A 24,513-nucleotide genomic window follows, 5' to 3' on the forward strand; every position below is an offset into this window, starting at 1 on the left:
CTCTGCTGTCTCCATCTTGGCTGAGAGAGCTCTAGCCTTGTCTTTTCTCTGCTTCCCCTGGACAGGGACTGGATATAAAAATGAAGAACCAGAAGCGCCTAGGGGGCTCAATCAATTAAGTGTCTCACTCTTGATTTCAGCTCAGGTCATGATCTCAGGGTCGTGAGATCAAGCCCCATGTTGGGCTCTGTGCTCAGCACAGAGTCTGCTTGAGATTCTCTCTCCCTCTCCCTCTGCCCCTCCTGCTTGTGCTCTCTCTCATTTATAAATACATAAGTAAATCTTTAAAAAAAAAATGAAGAATCATTCAATGGGTTTCATGGCAAACTGGACAAACAGAAGGATGAATGAATCTGAAAACAAAGTGAAAATAAAAAAACAAGGGCATCTGAGATCTATGGGACAGTATCCAATAGTGCAACATACATACAAGGTGGGGAGGGTCCCATCAACCTGGTCTGATTTACTAGGATTTCCCATCCCCCTGCCCTACAGCTATGTGACTTGTATTTTCTCCTTTCTTTGTTAAGAACAGTCGTGACAAAGATGCAGATGTGGGGGAAAGAAAGGAATAGCATATGGTGTAGGGGCTAAGGGCGTGGGCTTTAGGAGATGAGCCTGGGACTGAATCCCTCCTTGGCCATATGCTAAGTGTGTGACCTTAGGTCGCCTATCCTCTCTGACCTTGGTTTTCTCATCTGTTCCTACCTGGTGAGAATTAGACAAGGTAAATGCAAGGAAAGAGCCCACCAGAACCCCTGACCATGGTAAGTACTTAGCAAGTGCTTTTACTCTCATTACAAATACGATCTTACTGTCATTTTTGTTTATGCACAGTCCTTTTCAGACTTGGTCTGTATGCAAATTAAAAAAATATTTTCACAGGGGCGCCTAGGTGGCTCAGTCTGTTAAGTGTCTGCCTTTGCCTCAGGTCATGATCTTAGGGTCCCAGGATTGAGCCCCACATTGGGCTCCCTGCTCAATGGGGAGTCTGCTTCTCCCTTTGCCCCTTACCCAACTCATGCTCTCTCTCAAATAAATAAAATCTTAAAAAAAAAAAAAAAAAAAGACTACAGATCGAAAAAAAAATTTTTTCACAATCATGGAGCATTAACATCCAATTTATTCTCTTAAAAACAACAACAACAACAAATTTATTCTTCAATATTTAGTTTCTCACATTGCTACCAAGTAAGTATTCATTGACATCATTTTAAAGCAGGGGGGTTCCACAACCACTCCCTGCATTTTTGGTGGGTTTACTTTTGTGTTTTGTTTCCCTCCCCGCATTGCTTAACCCAAGCTCCCAGTGTGACAGGGACAGGCAGGTTCCTGTTATTCACTTACTTTTTCAGACTACACCTGGAATTAAGAAAGATCTGTATCCAGGCTCTGCTGCTGACTTGCCATGGGCTTTGGGCAAGTTACTTGCCCTCCCTGGGCTCCTGGGTCCCTTTTTTATCAATGACAGGCTCTGCCCTACCCACCTCTCAGAGGCACAGAAGCACTGTTCAAACAAACACGTCCACCATCATTGCCACTCATGAGCTAGGAAGAAAGACACTCAAAGTCCTAAGTCCTCTTGGAGGCACTAGGTTGTAAAAGCTTCTTGGGAAATGCCTGTGATAGTCATGTTCTCTAACAGGGTGCAGAGAAGGCACTTAGAAATTCCTGCTTAGGAGTAGTAGTGGGGTGGTGGGGCCCAGTGATCAAGTGAACAGGGCTCAGGTCTCCCACCCATTTCACTTGTAACACTTCTGCCGTTGCCCATCTTAAACCTTGAGGCCTCCTCAGAGGATCTAATTGGCACTGAGTGGAAAGGAACCACTCACCCGGCCCAATATACCCACTTTGCAGATGGGAAAACTGAGGCCCCAAGAGGTGAAGAGGTATGCCTACCAGCACTGTTCTGGATGACTCCTGAGTGAGGCGTTTGCAAAGCATCCCTGAAAGGGTGCCCTCAAGATCTGAAATGAGAAAGAACATAGTTCTTCTAGGGAGATCAAGTATGACCTGGGAGTACATTCTGGAAAGTCTGAAAAATCGTTTATCTTCTCCAATCCTTTAAACCAGGATGCCAATGTGAGGCCTAAACACCACTCCCAGTAGTCAGGAGGTATACATATGACAAAATGAAGGTGAGAGGGGATGTGTGAACAGTAACAAGTAAGGTAGGTAAAGCCCAGAGCTCCCCCAACTCACCTCCCCTTGCTCCAGGGCCAAGAGCTGGGTCTGAGGTGTTCAGGGAGAGAGAAAAGAAATGACCCTCCCTGGCAAATGCCTCTAGGAGGAAACAGAGTCTTCCTGCTGCCTGTCAGAATGGCTGATCCTGAGCCTGATCTCAGCTAATTCGGCAGCTCAAGGGGAAGACACCACTCCTGTATCTGCTCTGCATCTCAAATGTACCAAGAGAACCGGCATGACTCAAAGGAATTGTTATTGATTTTCACTTGTGCAGCTGACCTAACAAAACCAATTCGTCAAGTGCCTGTCTGCCTCGCTGCTCCAGACACTCATCCTAACCTCGTGCAAATAAATTACACAAGCATCTAGGGTGATTTGTCAAGGTCCAGATGGGCAGGGGCCCTGGCTCTCATGGAAGGACTCCAGGCTACGCTGGGTAGGATCAGGCCAGCAAATACCCCACAATCGATCCTCTGTTGATCATTCTGGGGGGGCCCAGGAATCAGGATACCTCGCATCTGCTGCTACACTGCAAACCAACTGGCTGTGCCCAGGAGGGGGTTTTAAGGAACAAGGCCCAAGTCCTTCAACAGGGCTTAGCAGTGACATTCTCACTAGTGTCTTCTGGTTTCTGACTCCTTGATTCTGGAGGATTTGATGGAGCGTACACACAATCAGGAGGCACCGAGCTCTGGTCCTGGCTCTGCTACTGGAAAAGTATCCTTGGGTCAGCTATGAGATGGCGATGATACCACCAATGGGAATCTAGGACTCTATAAAGGCCAGGGGTTAGACTGAGGGTCTAATCCTTGTTCTCCCACTTCCTGGATGTTGCCAGGGCAGGCACCTTCACCTTCAGTTTACAGCGCTTCACGTATAGCATAGGGCCTGGAAAAAGTACCTACCTCCTAGGGTGGAGGTCGTACAGACAGAAAGAGAACATGGAAAGGACCATAGGGCCTCACACCCTTATCTCTTCCTTCTGCAGGCAGGGACTAAAGGTTCACAGAAGGAAGTAATGTGCTTAGGGCCACACAGCAAAGTAGGGCAATATCAGGAGGGGTTAAAATGAGAGGCAAGTATGACAGGCTGATGAGCAGGGCAGCGATCACCCTGCTCTCTTGCTCTCCTGATGGTGGCTGTCGCTGAAGGGAGACAGGCGGAGCAGCCAGGGGCACATCATGGATCACTGCTTGAAAGGGTCAAAAACTTTATTTGCAGGCCTTGTCTTTGTTTTTGAATTTAGAGGTTTCCTGCCATCTAGGGTAAAATGGTAGTTGGTGTCTTGCTGCATGAGGTTTGTGGGGCTTGCCTTGGGGCTCTGTCCCCATCCCTTTTGCCTGCTCTCTGGGCCCAGGGGTTCCTCCACTGTGGGATAAGGCACTGTGTGTTCTGCAAGAAGGCGCTCACGGCTGGCTGGTAGACGACGATGAGGCGGCCTTCTCAGGGGCTGCAAAGCTGAGGCTGTTGAGGGGTGGAGTTGAATTTGGGACCCTGGCAGGAGGCCAAGTGGTGAGGAGACCCAAGGCTATGGTAACTCAGCCTGGCAAGTCTGGTGCTGCTGCCTCCCGGCTGGCCCTGACATGACAGCCTCAGGATGGAATCATGCCTTTGCTTCTTTTGCGGTCAGCCATGGTTCTCCGGTTGTGGTTGGCTCGTGTGGCCTTGTTGGCTTCCTTCTTCCTGCGTTCCTGGGTAGTCTCACGGCTCTGCCCGTGGCCCCGGGGGCTGCCGGCCACTGCAGTCGAGCTGTCATGCCGGTACCTGAGGGAGGAACAACCCACCCCAACATATGGGAAGAGCCCGCCACCTTTCTCAGAGGACCCATGGGAGAGGACATGCCACCTGGACCAGGACACCCATGTCCCCACTTCCAGTGGGAGAAGAAATGGAGCCCAGCAAGGGCAGGGCTCTGGGGGCTCTGGCTGGTCCTGTGTCTGGTGAATTCTCTTCCCTAAGCCCTGCCTCCAGGGGGTCCCTGGCCTAGCTGTGGGCTAACCATAGCCTGCAGCAAGGAGAGGAGGGCCTGGGTACAGGGATGGGCCCGTTTCTTCCTCTGTAAGAGGATGATGATAAAGTGGCTACTTCATAGGGTCCTCCTGCGGGTTACATTAATACATGTAATACACTTGGAGTTTAGGTGTGGGGTTCCTAGGTGGTTGACTGAGCCGTCTCCAGACGGGTCCCCTCCCACCAGAAACAACTCTTTGAAATGCTCACCCCTTCCTGGCAAGGAAGGCCATCCGCCTGGCTTCTGCTTTCTCCCGCAGCACTGCAGGGTCCTGTACAAAATGGTCGGGCTGTGGACGGGAAGGGGGAAAAATAGTCTAGAGTCATAAGCCTCCCCATGTCCTGAAGCTGTGGTAAGGCTGCGCCTGACTGAATCTTGCTGACGCCTCCAGGCCAGGAGTGGGAGAAGCCACAGTGTGGCAGGGTGATGCCCTAGAAGGGAGCTGCCCTTGTTTGGGTACAAGGTTCCCATCAGAAGCCTCTCTCCTCTGTCCCTCCCACCTCTCTCGTGATGGGAAGGCAGCTAAAGGGACTAAGGCTTCCTGCACAGACATGGTGGGGCAGGTGGATCACAGTTGGAACATGGATGACAAATGGGGGACAGGCCAGGATGGCTACCATGAGAGGCCATCTTGAAGGCGCAGATAGCTGCCCATGGGAGTTGACTCATCCTTACTCTAGTGCTGTGGGAGTTCCCAGTCTTTTTTTTTTTTTTTGTAAGATTTAATTTCTTGGGGCACCTGGGTAGCTCTGTTAAGCATCTGTCTTCGACTCAGGTAATGATCCCGGGGTCCTGGGATCAAGTCCTATGTTGGGCTCATGCTCAGCGGGGAGTCTGCTTCTCCCTCTGCCTCTCTCCCCTGCTTGTGCTCTCTCTCATTCTCTCACAAATCAATAAATTAAATCTTAAAAAAAAGATTTAATTTATTGATTTGAGGGACGACTGGGTGGCTCAGTGGTTGAGCATCTGCCTTCAACTCAGGTCATGATCCTAGGGTCCTGGGATCAAATCCCGCGTGGGAGCCTTACATGGGGCTCAACCCCAGGACCCTGAGACCATGATCTGAGCTAAAGTCAGATCCTTAACCAACTGAGACACCCAGGTGCCCTGGGACTATTCACTCCTGAAGACCATTTTTTTTTGCCAGTAAGCAAAGGAGCCTGGACTAGCGGCTGTGACTTAAGGATCACAGACAGCTCTTAATGGCCTATACTGTTTAAAAAAACACAAAGAAAACAAGTACAACTGGTAACATTTAAAAACTGGAAGATTTTACATAAAAATCTGGGCTATAACTCTGGGATATGAACTAGGGGTGGTGGAAGGGGAGGTGGGTGTGACTAGGTGACGGGCACTGAGGTGGGCACTTGACGTGATGAGCACTGGGTGTTATTCTATATGTTGGCAAATTGAACACCAATAAAAAATAAATTTATATATAAAAAAAAAAATCTGGGCTAATCCTGTGCCTGGGAAGAAGAGAAAGCCCTGAAGTTTTGGGCCTATGTTTATGCTGAGAAGCCCCTTGGGCAGGTTGTATGTGTGCTTCTACCACACTGACCATAGTCTCCATCAGTTTCTGCTACTCATTTACATTGGGTAGCCTGCATTTGTCTGGACACATCTGAATTTGTCACTCTGGTGGGAGGGTACGAGGGGATCCAGGGGTCCCAGGGTGCCACTCTGTTCAACCTGAGCAACACTGCCCTTATCTGTTTTATATGCTGAGGTTCTAGTTAAGGCTTTATTTGAAGAAAAAGTTCAGCTGCTAAAAAATAGAAGTTTCAAACCCACCAGCTCAGATGACCTCCAAGGGCCCGTGGGCTCTAACATCTCTGAGTTTCAGAATTGCTATCCTAAGCATGGTGGCAAAGAGCTACCCTTCTCTCAGCCCTCAGGCTCCTGGGCCTAATGAATCCAGCAGCTCAAAGGCTTGGCCTCTAATCCATCCCCTAAGCCCTCACTAGGTAGTGGAGGGGAGTTCTAAGCCAGCAGCTCTTCAAAAAGGCATCCTAGGCTCAAAGGAGCCCCTCTTCTTCCTGGGTAGTGATCCAAGGGCCGCCTTAAAGCCAGATGCAGGCAAGCAGGGGCGTGGTGGTCCTCCTAATCTGCTCCTTGGGAACTACACCCTCCCCTTCATCTTCCACCTGCAAAGGAAGTACCTTTGGAGCCTCGTCTTCAGCCTCCTCCTCTTCCTCCTCCTCATCCTCTTCCTGCCCTTCTCCAGGCACTTTGGTTCTCAGCACCTGAGGGATGGTGAAGGGCCTGAGGGTTTAGAGAGAAAGTGAGATCAAAGACTAGATTAAACTTGGAGAGGGAGCCTCGGGGAGGAGGGCATTGGGCTGGGTGAGAGGGGGTCATCAGGATGGGGATGGGCTCAGGCAGCTGGACAAAAAACCAAAGTGCTTTTCAAGCCAGCTTTGCTCCAGCCCCCTGACGCTCTGAGGGTACCAGAGTCTGATGTGGGGGCTTAGGGGAAGTTGAGCTGGGGCAGCTCTGCTTTTATCTGCATTGGGAAATCTGAGATCCCACTTCAGAGAGTTTTCTGCAGTTAAGAAGAACAATGTAAAAGGACTGTGAGAAACCAAAGAAATGCCTCCCCATTCAGCATGGGTTGGACCAACTAGTTGGCCAAGGGGCTGGCTGATGGTGGAGGGAGCACTGGACTAGGAGTCAAGAGGCTTCAGTTTGGGCCCTGGCCCTACCTCTGACTTGCTCCCATGATCAGGGCCTTGGCCTCCCCATCTGTATAAACAAGAGGTTTCAGGAGTGCCGCTGTGCCCCCCCCAGAACTCTGCCCTCTTAGGGCCCTGCAGCCTCACCTGCGGCTGATGAGCTCATCATCTGAGTCAGCATCATTGGCGCCCACCTGGTTGCCGTCATATGTGTCATCATACTCATCCTCATAGTCGTCACCACGGTAGGGCAGGCCCTCGCCAGGCTGCAGTGGCACCTGCAATGGCAGAAGTGTGGGGCAGAAGGACCCTGAGCTGGTTGGTCCTGCACAACCTGCCCCCACCCCCACTGCCCCCAGCAAAGGCCTGGCTTGGAACCTCCTACCTCCTCCACCACCACGCTGTACTGCTCGTAGCGCTGCCGCTGTGCCACCACCTCCCGCTTGTCGTTTAGCAAGCTCCGAGTGTTCTCCTCCTTCCTGGTGTTGAGAGAGGCAGGGGACAGGGAGGAAGGAAAACCATCAGACTTTGAAGGCTGTGAGGGCAAGGGTCCAAAGCACCACAGGCTCAGGCTGGCACAAACTGTGACATATAGTGTCAAACACCAGCGTGGGGGTGGGAAGGTGGGACTTGCCACTGCCAGTGTCCATATGACTGGGTCTAGCCACTCTGGAAGGCCTTCCAAAGGAGTTGTTGCATGGTAAAACGTGCCCATCCTTTGGCCAGGAAATTCCTCTTTGAGGCGCCCACTCTGGGGAAACGCTGGCTGTGTGCATAAAGAGGTCTGAGGGGGAATGTTCTTTTCAACATTGTTTGTGACAGTGAGAAATGGAAAACAACTAATGTCCATCACAAGGGAAATGGCCAAATGATGTCCCACATCTATATTACAGAACGCCAGGCGGCTGTTATCAAGAATGACATTCGTCTATTTGTGCTGATGCAGAAAGAATTCTAAGACTTATTCCTGAGGAAGAAAGCAAGCTACAGAAACATGTATACAGTAGGATCCCATCTGTAATAAAAAGCATAAAGCAAATCAGACAATCTGTTCCCATGAAAACACAGATTATAGTCTACATATATCAATGCACAGAAAGAGCTAGTAAGTCCCTGCCAAATGACAATGGTTACTCCTGGGTAGGGCCTGAGATTATTTGAACCTTTTAAGAAACACAAATTTATGGCAGCCCTGGTGGCGTAGCGGTTTAGTGCCGCCTGTAGCCCAGGGTGTGATCCTGGGGACCTGGGATCGAGTCCCACATCGGGCTCCCTGCATGGGGCCTGCTTCTCCCTCTGCCTGGGTCTCTGCCTCTTTCTCTCTCGCTCTGTGTCTCTCATGAATAAATAAAAAATAAAATCTAAAAAAAAAAAAAAAAAAAAAAAGGAAACAAAAATTTAGGGGCTCCTGGGTGGCATAGTCAGTTAAGCCTCACACTCTTGGTTTCGGCTCAGGTCAAGACCTCAGGGTCCTGGGATCGAGCCCCTCATCGGGCTCCTTGCTCAATGTGGAGTTTGCTTGAAATTCTTTCCCTCTGCCCTTCCTGCGTCATGCTGTCTCTTTCCCTCTCTCTAAAATAAATAAATTATTAAATAAAAAATTAAAAACAAAAATTTAAGAAAGAGCAAGGTCCCATGTGGCCCTCTTCCTGAACTCAAGGGAACCACAGGGGACTTCAGGGGTATGTGGAGTGAGTAGGGGTAGCTAGCTGTCTTCTTCCTCCCATCCCTGCTTTCATCATGGTGGCCTTCTGTCTGTTCTACAGTTCAATCCTCCATGTCAGATTGCACTGGAAGAAAAGGTCCAAAAGTTCAACTCCTATTATATATCACAGGTGAAGATATTCGGGTGCAGTACAGGGAAGGAGAGGGACGTGCTTGGGATCGGTGATCCGTAGCACAGCCTCAGTGGGGACTCAGGCCTCTTGACTGTGGCTTTGCAAATCTGTAGAAAAACCTGGCTTGTCAGACACATAGACAGGCCTGTGGAATGTAGTTTCTAGCCCTGCAGGGGAAAATCAATATGAGATGCCAGGCAAGAAAATCCAGCTTAGCTGTGAAATCAGTTTTCTGGAATGTATCAAGGGTAGGGGAAAAAAAAGAAGAAGAAGAAGAGATACAAAGTCATATACAACTTCCACAAAAATCTTCTATTAACTGGCTTTTGGTGCAGGGAGAGACAGGGGCCTGAGTGTCTCAGGCTGTCTGCCTGGAAGCCTGGGGGCAGCTCAGGATTTGGCTTCCTTTGACAGTTTTTACTAAGGGCCTACTATGTGCCAGAGAGGGTACTAAGGCTGAGTTGTGGGAGAGATTGAAAAAAGAAGATCTTGATCTGTCCTCGTGGAACTCACAGTCTAATGAGGGTTACAGGCAAATGGCGGCTTATGTGAAATATGCTGAATGGAGGTAAGCATGCCCTGGGAACATAGAAAAAGGAAACTTTAAAAAAAAGAAAAAGGAAACGTGAACTCTGGCTCAGGGGGTCTACTGGGAGGGTGGGGAGGAAATGGAGGCACTGTGGGGTAGGGGGCATTTGATCTAGACCTGGGAAATTTCTTGGTCCACAGGAAAATTTTATATCATGCCAGGAAAGGGGGCCTGTGACTGCAGCCCCGGCCCTTACCTGGCTCTCTTCACTAGGCTAGGGGCTGAAGAGGAAAGAGGCCAAGAGCAAGGCAAAGTTGCAGGAGCTCGTGCAGGTGGTTGGTGCCACTGAAAGGAGCACATCTGCCCTTTCCACACATATTTCCTGAGGGCCTAGTAAGTGCTAGGACCTGTGCTGAGCCAGGCATCCAAGGATGAATGAGAGATGTCACTGTCCTTTCTGTCACACCCCACAGCTCCTGGTCCATCTGATCCCTGATTCTGGTGAGTAAGGTCCTGCTGTGGGTCTCTGGTTTATGTGGATCCCTGGCAGGGCCAGAGAAGCCCTGCAAACTTTACCCACCCAGGGTCCTGGGAGGTCACACAGGCAGGGATAGTGGAGCCTAGTGCCCTGGTCATCCCACCCAAGGAGGGGCAGCCTTGGCCCCATGACCCCATTCAGAACCAAGAAGGAAAAGAAAGTCAGGGGCAAAGCCAGCCAGGAAGCCATGTGAGGGCCAGAACTCCAGTCAAGTCTGGAACACAGGTAACCATGGCCTCAGAGACTTTGGAGCAAGTCCTTCCTTGGCCCCCTACAAGATGACAGGGGGCCCCCTGAAGGCTCCCCTAAAGTCCAGACACTCTTCCCCCTCCTCACTTCTTCCACCCTATCCTTTGAGTTCCAACTCAAACTGACCATTGGGGGGTGACTACCACCTTTAAACTTCTAAAGGACTAGTAGGGCAATAGGCCCCTCCTTTTCCAGGTGAGGAAAGGGAGATTCCAAGAGGCAGGGTGACTTTCCAAGGTCACCCAGCTTCTACCAGCCGAGCCAGGGCCAGAACATAGGTCTACTGGCTCAAGTCTGCTCAGGGTCTTCCTGAGTGGTGTGACCGATCACAAGCAAGCCTCTTATCCTTGCCAAGTCTTAATTCTACATCCCAGGAATGAAGTAAGGTGATGACTAAAAGTGAACCTGGCACCTGCTGAGCTCAACAAAGTGAATCCTGTTTCTTTTTTACTACAGGACTTGTCAGAACCATTAATGAGCTAATGTGTTCTGTGACTCTCCAAGAAGCAAAGTGCATTGACATTTTCTTGGCCATGGACACTCTGCTGAGGGAGAACAGTCATAATCTTCCAGGGTGTCACGGTTCACTCCAAACGAGTTCTGGGACCCCACCTTATACACACTGCCTCCTTCAACTAAGTATGATATCCCTATAGCACATGTGCTTGGCATCTACCCAAGAGCCACCCTCCATCTCACCCCCATTCCTAACAGATTCTCTTTTGGTTCAGGTCTTTCCATCTTTCCCCCTTCTCCTGGAGCCTGGGCCTCAGCCCTGTGACCCAGTTCACCACTGAGATATGAGTGGAGTCTGGAGACTTCTGGGAAAGGCTTCCTGGCCTCTAAGAGAGATATAGGAAGATCTGGTCCAGACTTCCTCTTGGCACTGTCATTTCTGCAAGTCCTAGCTGAAATAGCTGCAGTGACCCAGTGGCTTCAAAGGAACCAGCTCCGAGAGACGGCAAAGATGTGTCCTTGATGATGAGGCTGAACCACAGGTTAACCAAGCCTAGATTGTCCTACCTTGCAACTTCCTGTCGTGCAAGGAACAGATTTCCCTGTTACTTGAGCCACTGAGTGCATCCTATTTGATTTAACCACACACATACATTTTAACCCAAGCATGACCTGCCTTGTGCTACTTTTCTCATGTGCCTGCTGACTGTCCTGCCCAGATTAGGACAAGTGTCCCCACTGAGGTCCCTGTAGGCCCCACCCCAGCACCTCTCCCACTCTGTCACTGCTTGTTTAATGGTCTAAGTCTTTCCCACGGTCTCTGTGCTGAGAGCAAGGCCCGGGTGCCCTGCTCACCTTGTCTCTCTGGTGTCTAGCACAGAATCTGGAGCTAGTAAATCACTTAATAAATATTTGCTGAATGAATAAATAAATAATGAACACATGAATGGAGGCTTTGCCTCTTTGCAATCCACAGCCCCCAGGCTACCCAGCACGAGTTCAGTAAACATTTGCCGCCCAGTCTCTCTGCCTGGCAACTTGGAATGCCCTAAGAGCAGGCACAGCCCTCCTCATCTGCCCGTCTCCATAGCCAAAGCTGCAGAGGGTCATTCCAGTCTGGAACAGTGGCCACTGATGCAGGATAACATCTCTAGCCTGGGATCTGGGGATGTCGCAATGTGTGTGACTAAGCAGTTTACAATTGCTTCCTGTCCAGCCAGCCAGATGGCTTTATAGCTGCCCTGTGCCCACTCCCCCAAGCCCTTGGCCAGCCAAGCTTCCAGCATCGGATGGCCCTGGGGTGGGGAAGCAGCACAGGGCCCTCACTTGAAGCAGTAGCTTGCAATTCTGCCACTGGGGCTCCTATCACAAGAACAAGGCAGGTCCCCCACTGCCCCTCTCCGAACTTCCGTCTTTTGTATATATGATGGGGGAGAGGGCAGACTGTACTCGTCTAACAGTTCCCAGATTTCCGGATTTCATGAACCAGTACCATTTAGGGGAACTCTGGGGCTAGCACAGTGTTGTCAACATCTTATTTTGCCTTTTATATTAAACCTCATATTACAACTATTGGCTCATGGTCCCTCCAATGGGCCTCTATTCCAAAGCCAGGTCATCTTTCCAAAGCATAAAATGTGTCAGCTCATGGGACCCTCACCATGTTCTCCACAACCTCAGGGTCACTGCCCATTGTTGTTCACTCTGCCTGGAAGGTTTCTTCTTCCCTGCTCTTTGCAGAATTGGCCCTTTAGCCCTTCCTCATCCTTCCATCCACTCTTGGTTCCATGTCATTTCCTCAGAGTAGCCTTCCTGCTCAGATCGAACCCCCTACCAGAGGCTCAGAAGTCTGCACACCTTCACCTTATAGTCCCTGTTAGATCTGCAATTTTACTTTACTTGTTTGCTGAACTGATTAGTGCAAATTCCACAGGGCCAGGGGCCGTGTCTGTTTCATTGTCCACTACACTTCTAGCACCTCATAAATCCAGGGCCTAGTATGCTGTAAGCATCAGGCAAATATTTGTTGAATGAATGAATAAATCATAAATGGACTTTTCAATGCCAAAAAAGTAGAAAGGACATAACCTAAAAATAAGGAGAAAGATCTTAAAACAGAATATATTCACCTTCTGAAAAGCTTACTTAGTACAGATCCTTAATTTTCTCATTTTGTCACAGAATGGAGAAAATCATGTGGAGTAGCAGCTTCTGGGAAGTACTGCTTAGATTTATTGCCCAGAGATTTGATGGTTGACACATCCGAAGATATAAGAAGGGAAGAGGGGGACAGTTTAGTTCTCTCTGGCCTTTTGCTATCAACAAGGGGATTCATTAAAAAACCATACGGTGCAGAGTCAGAGCCTAATGCATAAGCATTAGAGAACCTGCCCCTGCCTGCTGGGAGCACACAGGTCCTGAATTGCTGGGGTGGGGAGAAGGGGGCGGGGACCCAAGTCAAAACTCAGGCCAGTTCCTTAAAGATGGAGCCCTTATTTTTCTTCCATTTTTTTTCACTGCACTTATGGAGTTGGGGTCCCTGGCACCCCACAGCCCCCTGTACTCACCTCCTGCCCTTGTGCACCCGGCTCAGGTCCACTGAATCTCTGCTAAATACATCAAACTCGTCATTCTGGAAGATGTTGTGACGAGATGTCAGCAGGGGTGTCGGGTCTGGCTTCACCTGCCTGGTTGGGGGGAGAGGGGGTGACATAGAATCAGTTTCAGGGGGATTGGTCGGCTAATGCCCACCTGTGCCCTATGGATCCCTACAATGTTACATTCATTAGATTCTCCATTCCCCTTCAACAGCCACATGAGATACGATCTAAAAACCTGCCCTGTCTGGCTCCTACCTGGGTATGCCACATCCCTCCCCCCTGGTCCCACATGCCATCCACACAGATTTTCTTAAAGGTTCCCTCCCTCACTCAACACTCACAACAGTCCAATGAGATAGGGAGCTAAGATCACTTAATCTTTCTGTGCCTCAGTACCCTCCTCTGTAAAATGGGCATGAAGTGGCTAAGAACTTATCCAAAGACAGAGCTAACTTCATTCATTTAAGAAACATAATTTGTTCATGGAAGAAAGACCCATTTGTAAACTCATTCCTGTGAGCCCCATGGGCCTTCAGGGAAGCAGTGGGCCAAACTCCGAAACGTAGGTGTGAGAAAAGTGAGAAGCTCTGGCCATCCTCCTTCAGCAATCTACTGGAAAGGTGACGATGACAGGGGCAAGCCAGAAACTTCCGAGCTCTGAAAGGCTCAGTAATCCCTTTGTCACATCCTACGTTTCTAATCTCCTCCGATAAGGTGTTTTAGGGCTGTCCAGCTGTGCACACTCTCTGCCCTGCAGGGGGCATGTGAGGACCTCCTGGATGGCCTAAAGTTTTGATGTTTTCCCAAGGAGGGCATTCAATTATATGGTTGGCAAACACTACCGTGGAGAAGAGACAAAGGGCTAAGTTTTGGCATAAGAGTGGGAAGCAGGGGAGCTAAGAAGTGCTTCTGGCCAGGGCCCTGACACAGCCCGGGCGCCCTGAGCCCAGCTCCCACCTATCTCTCCTACCTGTCCAGGCTGCGGTCCAGCTGGCTGAGGGCAGGGGCCAACCGCTCCTCCAGGATGTTGTTGATCACCTGCTCCGGGTTATAGCTGTACTGCTCCAGGCAGGCCAGGATGAAGCCCTCGCCAAGGTCTGGCAGCAGATCCTTCACTTGAGAGATGAGGGAGTCTAGCTCCACACCACACACAGGGGGACCTAGGGCAGCAGCTGCCCCCATACACTGCAGAGAGAGCTGGAGTGAAGGAGGGGAAGGCCAGGCTAGGTGGGTGATAGGGCAAAGGGCCCTGAAATGCACAGGATGGGGAAATCAGGGGACCTAGTATGAGTCCTGGCCCTGGCACTCCTGGGTCTAGGAACTCAGCCAAGTGACTCAGGTCTCTTGAGTCTTCATTTCCTCCCCTGGGAAAAAGGGGATTCTATGACTTACTGGTGGAGGTACTTCAAGCTGTGTGACTTTGGGCAGGGTACCTCTCTTCTCTGAACCCCAGCTCCCTCCATATAAAATGAGCATACTACCATCCACCTCATGGGATTGTTTCAGATGGTTCAGAGAGAATCTTGCACCTGAAGCGCCAAGCACAGGGCCTGGAGAAGACTATGAGCTCCATAAATGACTGTGGCTTCTACTAATCCTTCTCCAGCTCTAACAAGTTGATGGCTGACACTGGAGAGGAACAGCTATCACCAGCCCAGGCTGGTGAGCTGCTCCCCTTTGATTATATTCATTTTAATAAGGGGGGATTCAGCTCATATCTTGCTCGATGTGACTTAATTCTGCTAGGTTTTTCATTTAAGGAAATTCACAAATCAAACAAACAACAATAAAAATCATCCAAAAAAAAAAAAAAAAAACATCCAAGTGTCCAATAAGAAGCCAAATGGGGAAGGGGGTGAGAAAGGTGGGGAGGACTGTCATTTTCCAAGGCCCTGTGACAGTCATGGGCCTGAGTCTAACCAGAAGGAGATTAGAAACTGTTAACAGAGCATAGAGGGCCAGCTGGGCTCCGGCCGCTCCACACAACAGCTCTGGGAATCCCAACAAACTTGTGGAGGCAAGGATGGCGACTGTCCCCACCTTATAGATGGGGAACAGAGGCTAGATGTGAGTGATGTATCTATGGCCGCACAGCTGGTGAGTGGCAGAAACAGGGTACGCCCCTGAGCTGCCTGACCCCAGAAACCATGTGGTCTAACCCTAACCCTATATCATGCTGCCTCCTAGCATGCAGAGAGGAGTCCTGAACTCAGTGGCCAATCTGTACAGCTGGAGACTTGGCAAGTTCTGGAAAAGCCCGGGGGAAAGTACTAGATCAGAGGCTTCCAAACGTGCTCAGAGGAGCCCTGCAGTCCCATGGCAGGGCATCTAGGCTGGCTGAGCAGTGAGACCAGGCACTGCTCTCCACTGCATCCAAAGCAGCTCCATGGTGACTTGTTTAGAGGAGAGCACCAAAGGATTTCATTTGGAAAAAGCTCCACTGCTTCATTATATACAGGAGAAACTGGGGTTTTGGCCACCGAAGCAACTTGACTCTATTAAAGGCAGCACGGAGCAGACCAGCAGCTCCAGCAGCCTGAGGCTGTCAATTCCAAAAGCAACCTTTTTCTCTGAGAGCAGAAACCAAGAAAGGAGAGGTTTCCTGGAAGGAGCAGGAGAAGCAGGGGAAAACATTTCTCCAGACACACACCTCCTCTTCCTCTGCATTTTCCAGATGTGAGGACGGTCCACTGATTGGCTCCACTGTCGCAATGACCCCATTAGGATCCTCGGCCACCGGTGGATCTTTAGCATCTGTGGTTTTCCGTCGGTCCACCCCTTCCCATGCACTCTCGACTGCCTGGAGGATATAGGCAGTCCGAGTCTCGTCCCTATGACACGTGTTAAGTTGTCTCCCTCTTCGGTGCCAGAGCCTTTTCTGCCTCCCTTGCTCTGAGGCAACATAATTTCTCAATCCCTTCCCAGCATCTGACCCCAAGACTTGTGTTAGGAGCAATGTGGGCTGTACCCAGTGGGCATCATGGGCACCCAGGCTGCATGGAGAAACAGGCCAGACTATGACCACACTGGCCTTGAAACCTAGTACCTGCCACTCAGCAGAAAGCAGCTCTGGATGAAGACAGGGCCAGAGGTATCCTGGGACATGATATTTAGATGAGCCAGCAACTCCTCCTCTGCACTGACCCCTAGGAGGAGGGCCTGATCGGGGCACTGCCACTGGGCTTTCTGTCCAACTAGCTAAGGGCTTCCTACAAAAGCTGGGGATCCATACAGTATCCCTGAGGCAAGACTGAGAAACCTGGCTGAGCCTCTAAAATGGCCCGCAGGCCCTCCTCTCTGTCCTTCCTCCCTCTCTACCACCCTGGACATTGCCAAGCCAGACATCTGGGAGTTGCCCTAGACTCTTTCCCTCCCCTTCTAATCCAAACCCCCACTAGGCATGCCTGAATGCCAGTACCAGCATCCTCACCAGCCCCTGGGCCTCAAAGAGGTCCCAGGCCAGGCTGTTCTCCTCCCTGTGCCAGATAGAGCTTTTCCAAAGTATAAAACTGACCCTGTTACTCCTTGTTTTGCACCTTTCCATGACACCCAGTGCTCGCAGGACAGAGTCCAAACTTCTTAGTGGGAGTGAGAGCTGTGCTGGTCTGCTCACCCCCGGCTCATCTGCAGTACCATAGCCTCCTTCCACAAGACCTCAGCCCCACTCTGTGATCTACACAAAATGTCTGTGGGCTCCCCAGATGGGCCTCTCTGTCCTCCATCCACTGGGAACACTCAGCTCTGGGCTTGGCCTCCTCCACTTTCTTCTGCTGTTCTCAGCTTGGACATTACTTCTGTCTCACAGCCTTATCCTGAGCTTGCTGGGTGAGGTGCTTTCCTTGGCTTTCCTGTCCTCTGAATTTCTCCCATATGACACTCTAACTGCTTGTTTACTTGTCTGTGTCCCCTCCTGCAATGAGGTCTGTGAGAACAGGGCCAAGTCCACGTTAGTCGCACAGGCCCAGACACTCAGTAAACACCTCCAGAATGCAGGACTCCTACCCCACCCAGCTCTGAGAATTAGAGTAGTCAACTCATCCAGGAACAGGGACTGGGGCTTTGGTGGGCACTCTGGGGAAAGCTGGCTGACCCATGCGTTCTGGAGCCAAACCACTCTCTGCTCCACTGGGTCCTAGCAGCCCATCTCAAACCTGGTCAGGCCAGGTCCTGTCCCAGTGGCTGTGGAAGGATACAAGACCGCTGAGGCCTGCTGTAGCAAGCTGACATCATCAGCCACCGGGAAGAGTGTGTCGTAGTCCCGGAGGAACCTGCTGGGCAGAGAGTAGATGGAAGGGACAAGGCTGGGGCAACAGGAGTACTGGTCTGCTGCCCAACCACAAAGCCCAGAACCTTAGACTATGGTGAGCATACGGCAGAGGCTCTGGTATGTAAGGCCTTGTGTGGACTGGTCCCAGCTTGGCCACACTCACCTCTTCTCCTGCAGCAAGGAGCTGAAGATCTGAAGGAACTCTTCAATGAAGCCCTGAATGTTGTCACAGCTGGAACAGACAACAGGGAAGATGAGCTCACTCTATGTAAATGATCTGTAGCCCCCCTCCCTGCCTACCCGCCTGGCTCCTCTGCAAGGCCTCAGGCCAGCTGGAGGAAAAGAGGCATTTGTCTCTTTTTCCCCATCTCTGCTCAGCAGGGAAGGGGCTTCTTCCACCCAGGCAGTTGCTCCCAAAGGTTCACCTGCTTTCCAAGACAGGGAGAAGGCAGATCTGGTTCATGATGATGTGAAAAATCTCCAGTAGCTTCTTCCTGGAATGGGACAGCCTCTGCCACAGGTCACCTAGCAGCCTTTGAAGGCCAGAGAGAGAGAGAGAGAGAGGGAGAGAAATAGAGATCTAGGAGATCAAAAGGCCCGGAGGGAGCTTATTTTCAACAGTTGCAGGTGCCCCTCCTCTAGGCTGAGAAAGCCTCACAATTCACTGTGGACAGCAGGTGGCAAAAGGCTACAGGCCCTGAGAGGCCAGCTGATTCCAGGGCTGCTTCTTGTTTAAACTGTGGATGGGAAACCAGTGTGCCAATTAACACGAGCTTTTAGTAAATACTGAGGGAAAAGACTGCGAGGTAGGGACACTAAATCTGGTCCATGGTGTCACCCCCTCGTTCTTAGAGATGGGGACACTGAAGCCAAAGGAAGGCAGGGCCTCCCTCCCTCTTAGTTTGTCCCCTGCTTACTTGCTGTCTTCAAGCCTCCTCTTCTTAATTGCAGACTCTAGTTCAGGAACTGCTATTTCATAAAAGGAAGCCAGTCTGTGGAGGCACACATGGGGAAAAGGTGGGCTTAGTTAAAAAATACCACACTTCTATCAGGAAATCACAGCAACCCATGGGACGGCCCATTTCTTGCTCCCAAGTGGTCACCACAGCAATCTGCTTCCAGAACCACCCTCACTCTTCCCCAAGCTCACCCCCAGATCAACCCACTGTGGCTGGTCCAGGAAAAGCCTTGTGAGAAGTGACCTGTAGCTACATGCGCACTGCCCCCCTTCACATGGGAAACAGGCCCAGACAGGCTCCTTCTCACAGAGCAACCAGAGGGCTACTCAGAACTCACTGAGGTCTGAGAAATGAACAAGGTCATTTTTTGTTTGCTCAAACCTGCTAGTGGCTCTCCACCTACTAAGACATTAAACTATAATTCCTCTCTCTGGTACATCCATAGCTTGCGTGGAGTAGCCAACCTTGCTTCTCACCTTAGCAACCTCACACTCATCCCCTTTCCCAACTCAGATTCCAACTCTGTCCCAACCACACACTTCATGGTGATGCTCACCCATGTGATTACCCCTTCCCAGAACTAGGTGCCTAGCATTCAGAATAGTTACCCTTACAACTTACAATGGTGCTGCCCCTCTTCTGTGGTCAATTCTTCCTCTGAATATCTTATGCTTCCCAAAGCCAGAACTGTAGCCTTAGGGCCTGGGAGATGCTGAATTTGTAGCAGGTACTCTATAAACACTTAACTACTGATTGACAGGATTCTGGGAATTTCTATGCTAGTATAATAGTCCCATACACAACAGAGGGTAACTAGGCCCGAAGAGGCAGGCTTTCTAGGCCCATGGCATGGCACCCAGAAAGACAGAGCTGAGTTTGGCCCAAACAGATTCAGGTGTTGCCAGGATACATTGCTGGTGGGAGAGTAAACTGGAACAAACCCTATGGAGGGCGATTTGGCGAGATCTATAAAAATTTAAAATGCACAAACCATCTGTTCTTGTAATCCTACTTCTAGGAATATATTCCTCAGATATCTTGCAAAGGTGCACAATGATGTATGTACAGTTATTCTTTGTAACATTTTTCTGTGATAGCAAACAACTGAAAAAAAAAACCTAAAGGTTGATCTATGGAGTCTAGTATTCCATACAGTACAACAGAATTCTATCTAGTACCAAAGATTGTAATTGCTTTGTATACTTATACACATTAAATTTAAAAATAAAATGCACCCAGCCTCTAGAACTGTGAGAAATAAATTTCTGTTGTTTAAATAAATAAATAAATAAATAAATAAATAAATAAATAAATAAAACATATATAATACATATAATACTCATAATACGTCAGCAGTTAATTTAAAAGATAGAGGGGTGTCTGGGTGGCTCAGTCAGTTGAGCATCTGACTCTTGGTTTCAGCTCAGGTCATGATCCCAGGGTCACAGGGTTGAGCCTTACGTCAGTGGGGAGTCTGCTTGAGATTCTCTCTCCCTCGCCCTCTGCCCCTCCCTCTGCTTGCACTCTCCCTAAAAATAAATAAAATTTTTTTAAAAAGCAGAAAGGGTGATATGTAATGTGCATATCTCCTTATATTTATATGCATATCTCTGAAAAATTACACACACACAAATAAAACCCCTAACAATGGTGGTATGTGAAAACAGGACTGGGGACAGAGGAGACATAGATGGCTTTATATGTATGTAATAATTGTTATTTTTTACATTTTTTTAAAAGTAAGCTCTACACCAAGTGTGGGGCTTGAACTCAGGACCCAGAGATCAAAATTTGCATGCTCCACTGACTGAGCCAGCCAGGAGCCCCTCAGTATATATTTTATACCTTTTGAGTTTTGAACCATGTGAATATATTATTTATTCATAAAATTAAGTGACAGAGAGATACTCAGATATACTTGAGGATGTCTGGGAGGATGGAGTTTGTTCTGAGAGGATCAGCCACAGAGTTGTTTGATGGCTGTAGCGCCTTCCAGAAAGTTGCTAGGAGTGAAGTGGCTGCATTTGCTCAGCGGGCATTCCTGGGCTCTAGCACAGTGTGAACAGGCTGGGCCAGCCCCCTTGCTCTTTGTGGGTCAAAGGCATTGTCACTTATAGTCAACAGTGCTTTTCTTTCTTCCTCCTCACTCTCAGATGGGTGGAGCCACTCCTCTCCCTTCACTATGGCTTGCAGGAAAGTCAGTTCTTCCAAAAATTACCCTCTGTTGCCAAAGACCCTTTCAAAAGCAATCTATGCCATGTTTGGGAAGACGCTTTAACAAAATGGGAAAATGCCTATGGGGGTGCCTGGCTGGCTCAGTCGGTAGAGCATGTGACTCTTGATCATGGGGTCAAGAGTTTGAACCCCACATTGGGGGTAGAGCTTACTTAAAAAAAAAAAAAAAAGAAAAGACAATGCCTATGGTAAGTAAAGATAAGCAGGATACAAAATCCTAAGAATAGCATGATCTCTCATAGTGATTTTAATTTTTTTTAATGAAGATTTTATTTATGTATGAGGGAGAGGAAGGAGCAGAGGGAGAAGTTGATAAGCAGACCCTGCATTGAACATGGAGCCCGATGTGGGGCTCGATCCCAAGACCCTGAGATCATGACCTGAGCTGAAACCAATAGTCAGCCGCTTAACGGACTGAGCCATCCAGGCACCCCTGATTTTAATATTCTACCTTTAGGGATTTTTCAAATTTCCTATGAGCATTTGCCACTTTAACTGTGAGAAAAGACACCTTTTTCAAAAAGTGGACAGCTACAGGGCAATCCTAACCCCTTTCTTCTGGGGAGAGTGCTGATTGGTGCTGTATTCTAACATCCTCTGGGAGGCTGATCAGTCCTCACATCAGGAGCTGAGAAGACCCAGGAGGGGTCAGGGAACCGGTACCATCTCTGATGCAGGTCAGTGCTGGATACATGTTTTGTTGAATGGGCAAGTGAATGATTGAATGGACTGATAGCAGAGTGGATGGAATTGGGCAGCTCCCAGAAGCTCCTGCAGACAGTGGGGAGAGATGTCTGGCAAGAGCAATAGCCAGAGGCCACTGAGAACAGGCCAGCCCCCGCTGTTGCCAGGCAACATGCAGGTTACCAGCCCAGGCCTGTGCACCCTTTTCTCATCGCCCAAGAAACAGATGAATGCTCCTGGTGCTAAGTGGGCAAGGAGGGTCTCCCTCCCTACATTTTTCTTTGCTCATATCCTCCTCTACATCTTTTCTCATCCTGTCAGGATCTTTCTATAACTCCTTTGCAAAAAAGCTTCCAGTGGCGCCTACAGAATAAAGGCCCACTCCCTGCCAGCGAGGTCAAGGCTCACAGTCTGGCTTCTACCAACCTCTCTGAAGTATCTTTTCCTGTTACCTGCTCCTGTTCCTGCTGCCCTGGGCGCCAAATCATCCCACTTCATTCCCTGGCTCTCCTTGGACACACTCTGGGCCTTCCCACCTTCACTCCGCCTGCTTGGAATATCCTTCCTGCCACTGTAATCTTTCTGTCTAGAAGGTTCCTCTTCATTTTTCCAGATCTCATGTAAGGGCCATCATGAAACCTCTTATTCCACCAGACAGAATTTTGCCTCCTTCCTCTGGGTTCCCAGCCCACATGTAGCATATCTGCTTGTTTCTTTGCACGTGATCTCCTCTAGACTTGATGCTTAAGTCCTCAGGCCACTTCTTATGATCTGTTAGTCCTTTGTGCCTGACCATGAAAGGAGATTTGAAAAGAACAGAGCTGAACTAAAACTGTCCTATTTTTTGTTGGTGGTTTAGGTTTTTTTTCCTCCCCTACCTAGTTCTTAGCCAAAAATGGGTATACTCTAAAATGCAGGCTCAACACAAGCAGGAGCCTTACTTGTCTTCTTCACTACTGTAACCCCAGGCTGGAAGAGTGCCAGCACATCCTAAGTACCCAGTAAATGTCTGCTGAATGAGGATGTCAGCTAGAATCTCTATTTTAGCACTCAGGACTACTGCTGTACCTGTAACAGAAGTCATGTTTCTGGAAGGTTTGGCAAGCCAGGGGGAAGATATCCAGAAAGGCCCAGAGCGTAGTGCAGGTATCACAAAGGTAGAGAACAATGTCTTTTAATTCCTGTTGCCAAAAGAAAACAGTGCATTATTCTCCTCCGCCCCCAGACACAACTCTGTAGTGGGTCTGAGACAAAGCTGACAAAACCCGTGGGAGTCAAGAGGCAGATGCCTTGTGGGGGGAAGAGATCACTGGAGGTCTGAGCGAAGCCTGGCCGGTCCATCTCTAGGAGCACGGTTTGGACAAGTTATTCAATCTCCCTCCCTCAGGTCTTGCTACTGTAGCTCCAACAGGCACCTACCCAATGATCTCTGGGGTTACCTCTCATTCTAGGATAATACAGTTCTCTCTTCTAAGCTGAAGGAGAACCAACCCCTAAACCTGAAGACAACACCTGGGGTCCTATACAGAAAGTACATCCCATCAAGAACAAGAATATCAAGCCCACACTTTTCGTACATTTTGAAGAGCATATACAGAACACAGAGTTCTTTTTTTCCTCTTTTTTTTTTTTTATGGAGTGCTTTCTTACACACGTTCCTGAGGCTCCCGACTATTAAAAGCAGGCTGAGCAGTTGTTAGGATCCCTATTTTACAGATAAGGAAACCGAGGTTCTGACAGGTAAAGTGACTTGCTCCCACAGTGCTTGGTGTGCCTCTTTCTGAAACACTTGTTTTTCCACAAAAGCGCAAATTCCAAGAGGGTAGCTCACAGCTGCCTCTTTCCTGCTCTATCTCCAGTGCTTAGCACAAGGCCTGACACATGTCTAGGCTCCTTACTTTCCTCTGCCCTAGACTGTAAGTTCCATGAGAGCAGGGGTCCTGTCTGCTTTTGCCTGCTCCTTTACCCTGAAGCCTCAGCACATGGCAGAGCATCCTCAGTACAAATCTGCTGACCAAACTCAGGGCTCAATGAATAACACAAATGAGTTCACTGTGCTGAACTAAGTGAGGACTGAGCCCCCATCCTCTGCACTCTAGTTCCCTGTTCTTCCCACTACTCCCTAAATGAAGCTCCCAGAGAGAAATAGAAATCTCACTGAAATGCTTGAAGCCTGTGTGATGGGAAGAGTGGCTTATGGAGTTGGGGCAAAGGGCCAGGAGCAGGGGAAGAAGCTGTTGGGTCCCCTACTAGCTAAGAAGAAGCTGGGCTGACAGGCAACCTCACCAGGAGAGGCATGTCGCTGGGGGTCAACCGGCCCCTCTCTTCAAGCTTCTGGGGTGTGGCACTGGCTCCGTCCCCTTGCAAACCACAGTGCTGGAGGATATTGCTGAAAACCTGTGAAACACAAGAAGGAGGTCTCCCACATGCTGTCAAACCAGCAGCTGGGACCCCTGACCTGCAGTCGGGGGTGGGTGATATGAAAGCTGCCTTGGGATCTCTCGAGTATGTGCCAGCATTCCCAAGAAACCAGCCAAGACTACAACAGGGCCCAGGGTCAGAGTGGAAACTGTAAAATGGGGATGATGAGGATTATTCTTCTTACAGGATTGTGGTGAGGATTAAAAAAACAAAATGTAAAGGGGCACCTGGCTGGTTCAGTCAGAAGAGTGTGCAGCTCTGGATCTCGGGGTCGTGAGTTTGAGCTCCAAGTTGGGTGTTGAGGTTACATAAGCAAATAAAACTCAAAAATAAAAAAAAAAAAGACAAAATGTATGAAAAGCCCCCAGAATCCTGTAGAAATTATCTGAATGGGTGGATATGTTGGGCAAGTGTGTGGTAATGATTATTTAAGATACACATTCAACAATATATATTTTGGATCCTCTGGAGATGGTGATTTATGGAAATACATTGAAATCAAAGACAAATCAACAGTGAGGAGAAGGGATGCCTGGGTGGCTCAGTGGTTTAGCGCCTGCCTCTGGCTCAGGGTGTGATCCTGGTGTCTTGGGATCGAGTCCCGCATCGGGCTCCCGGCATGAAGCCTGCTTCTCCCTCTCCCTATGTCTTTGCTTCTCTCTCTCTGTGTCTCTCATGAGTAAATAAATAAAATCTTAAAAAAAAAAAAAAAAACAGTGAGGAGAAAACAGCCCATTGTAATATCATGCAAGTCTAACTCACTGCACCATCTTTAAGTATGCTAGCACATAACTGTCCTAAACGTTATCGTGAATAGTGAAATCTCCTGGCACTGGAATTATGGGTTAATTTTACTCTTTCTGTTTT

The 24,513-nt window shown here is 49.2% G+C and overlaps 1 protein-coding gene across 6 annotated transcripts in view; it reads right to left on the reverse strand.

The window, feature by feature from the left end:
- Window positions 1-1,103: 1,103 nt before the first annotated feature.
- The window catches only part of ASCC2 (activating signal cointegrator 1 complex subunit 2), a 41,735-nt gene continuing 18,325 nt past the window's right edge, over window positions 1,104-24,513 (reverse strand). For 2 of the 6 annotated variants that reach the window (XM_038575606.1, XM_038575604.1), the window contains 14 exons: window positions 23,512-23,622; window positions 22,294-22,406; window positions 18,265-18,339; window positions 17,773-17,880; window positions 17,511-17,579; window positions 17,274-17,348; window positions 15,731-15,911; window positions 14,051-14,265; window positions 13,048-13,167; window positions 7,256-7,349; window positions 7,018-7,148; window positions 6,358-6,460; window positions 4,405-4,484; window positions 1,104-3,948 (listed from right to left, as the gene is read on the reverse strand). In XM_038575606.1, coding sequence (XP_038431534.1) covers window positions 3,777-3,948; window positions 4,405-4,484; window positions 6,358-6,460; window positions 7,018-7,148; window positions 7,256-7,349; window positions 13,048-13,167; window positions 14,051-14,265; window positions 15,731-15,911; window positions 17,274-17,348; window positions 17,511-17,579; window positions 17,773-17,880; window positions 18,265-18,339; window positions 22,294-22,406; window positions 23,512-23,622 — 1,647 coding nt within the window. In that variant the 3' untranslated portion in view covers window positions 1,104-3,776. Of the gene's footprint in view, window positions 3,949-4,404; window positions 4,485-6,357; window positions 6,461-7,017; window positions 7,149-7,255; window positions 7,350-13,047; window positions 13,168-14,050; window positions 14,278-15,730; window positions 15,912-17,273; window positions 17,352-17,510; window positions 17,580-17,772; window positions 17,881-18,264; window positions 18,340-22,293; window positions 22,407-23,511; window positions 23,623-24,513 lie in introns of all 6 variants that reach the window. The other 4 variants (XM_038575605.1, XM_038575601.1, XM_038575602.1 and 1 more) reach the window with 3 other exon arrangements.

The sequence above is a fragment of the Canis lupus genome, chromosome 26, assembly GCF_011100685.1.
Source record: "Canis lupus familiaris isolate Mischka breed German Shepherd chromosome 26, alternate assembly UU_Cfam_GSD_1.0, whole genome shotgun sequence".
NCBI lineage: Eukaryota > Metazoa > Chordata > Mammalia > Carnivora > Canidae > Canis > Canis lupus.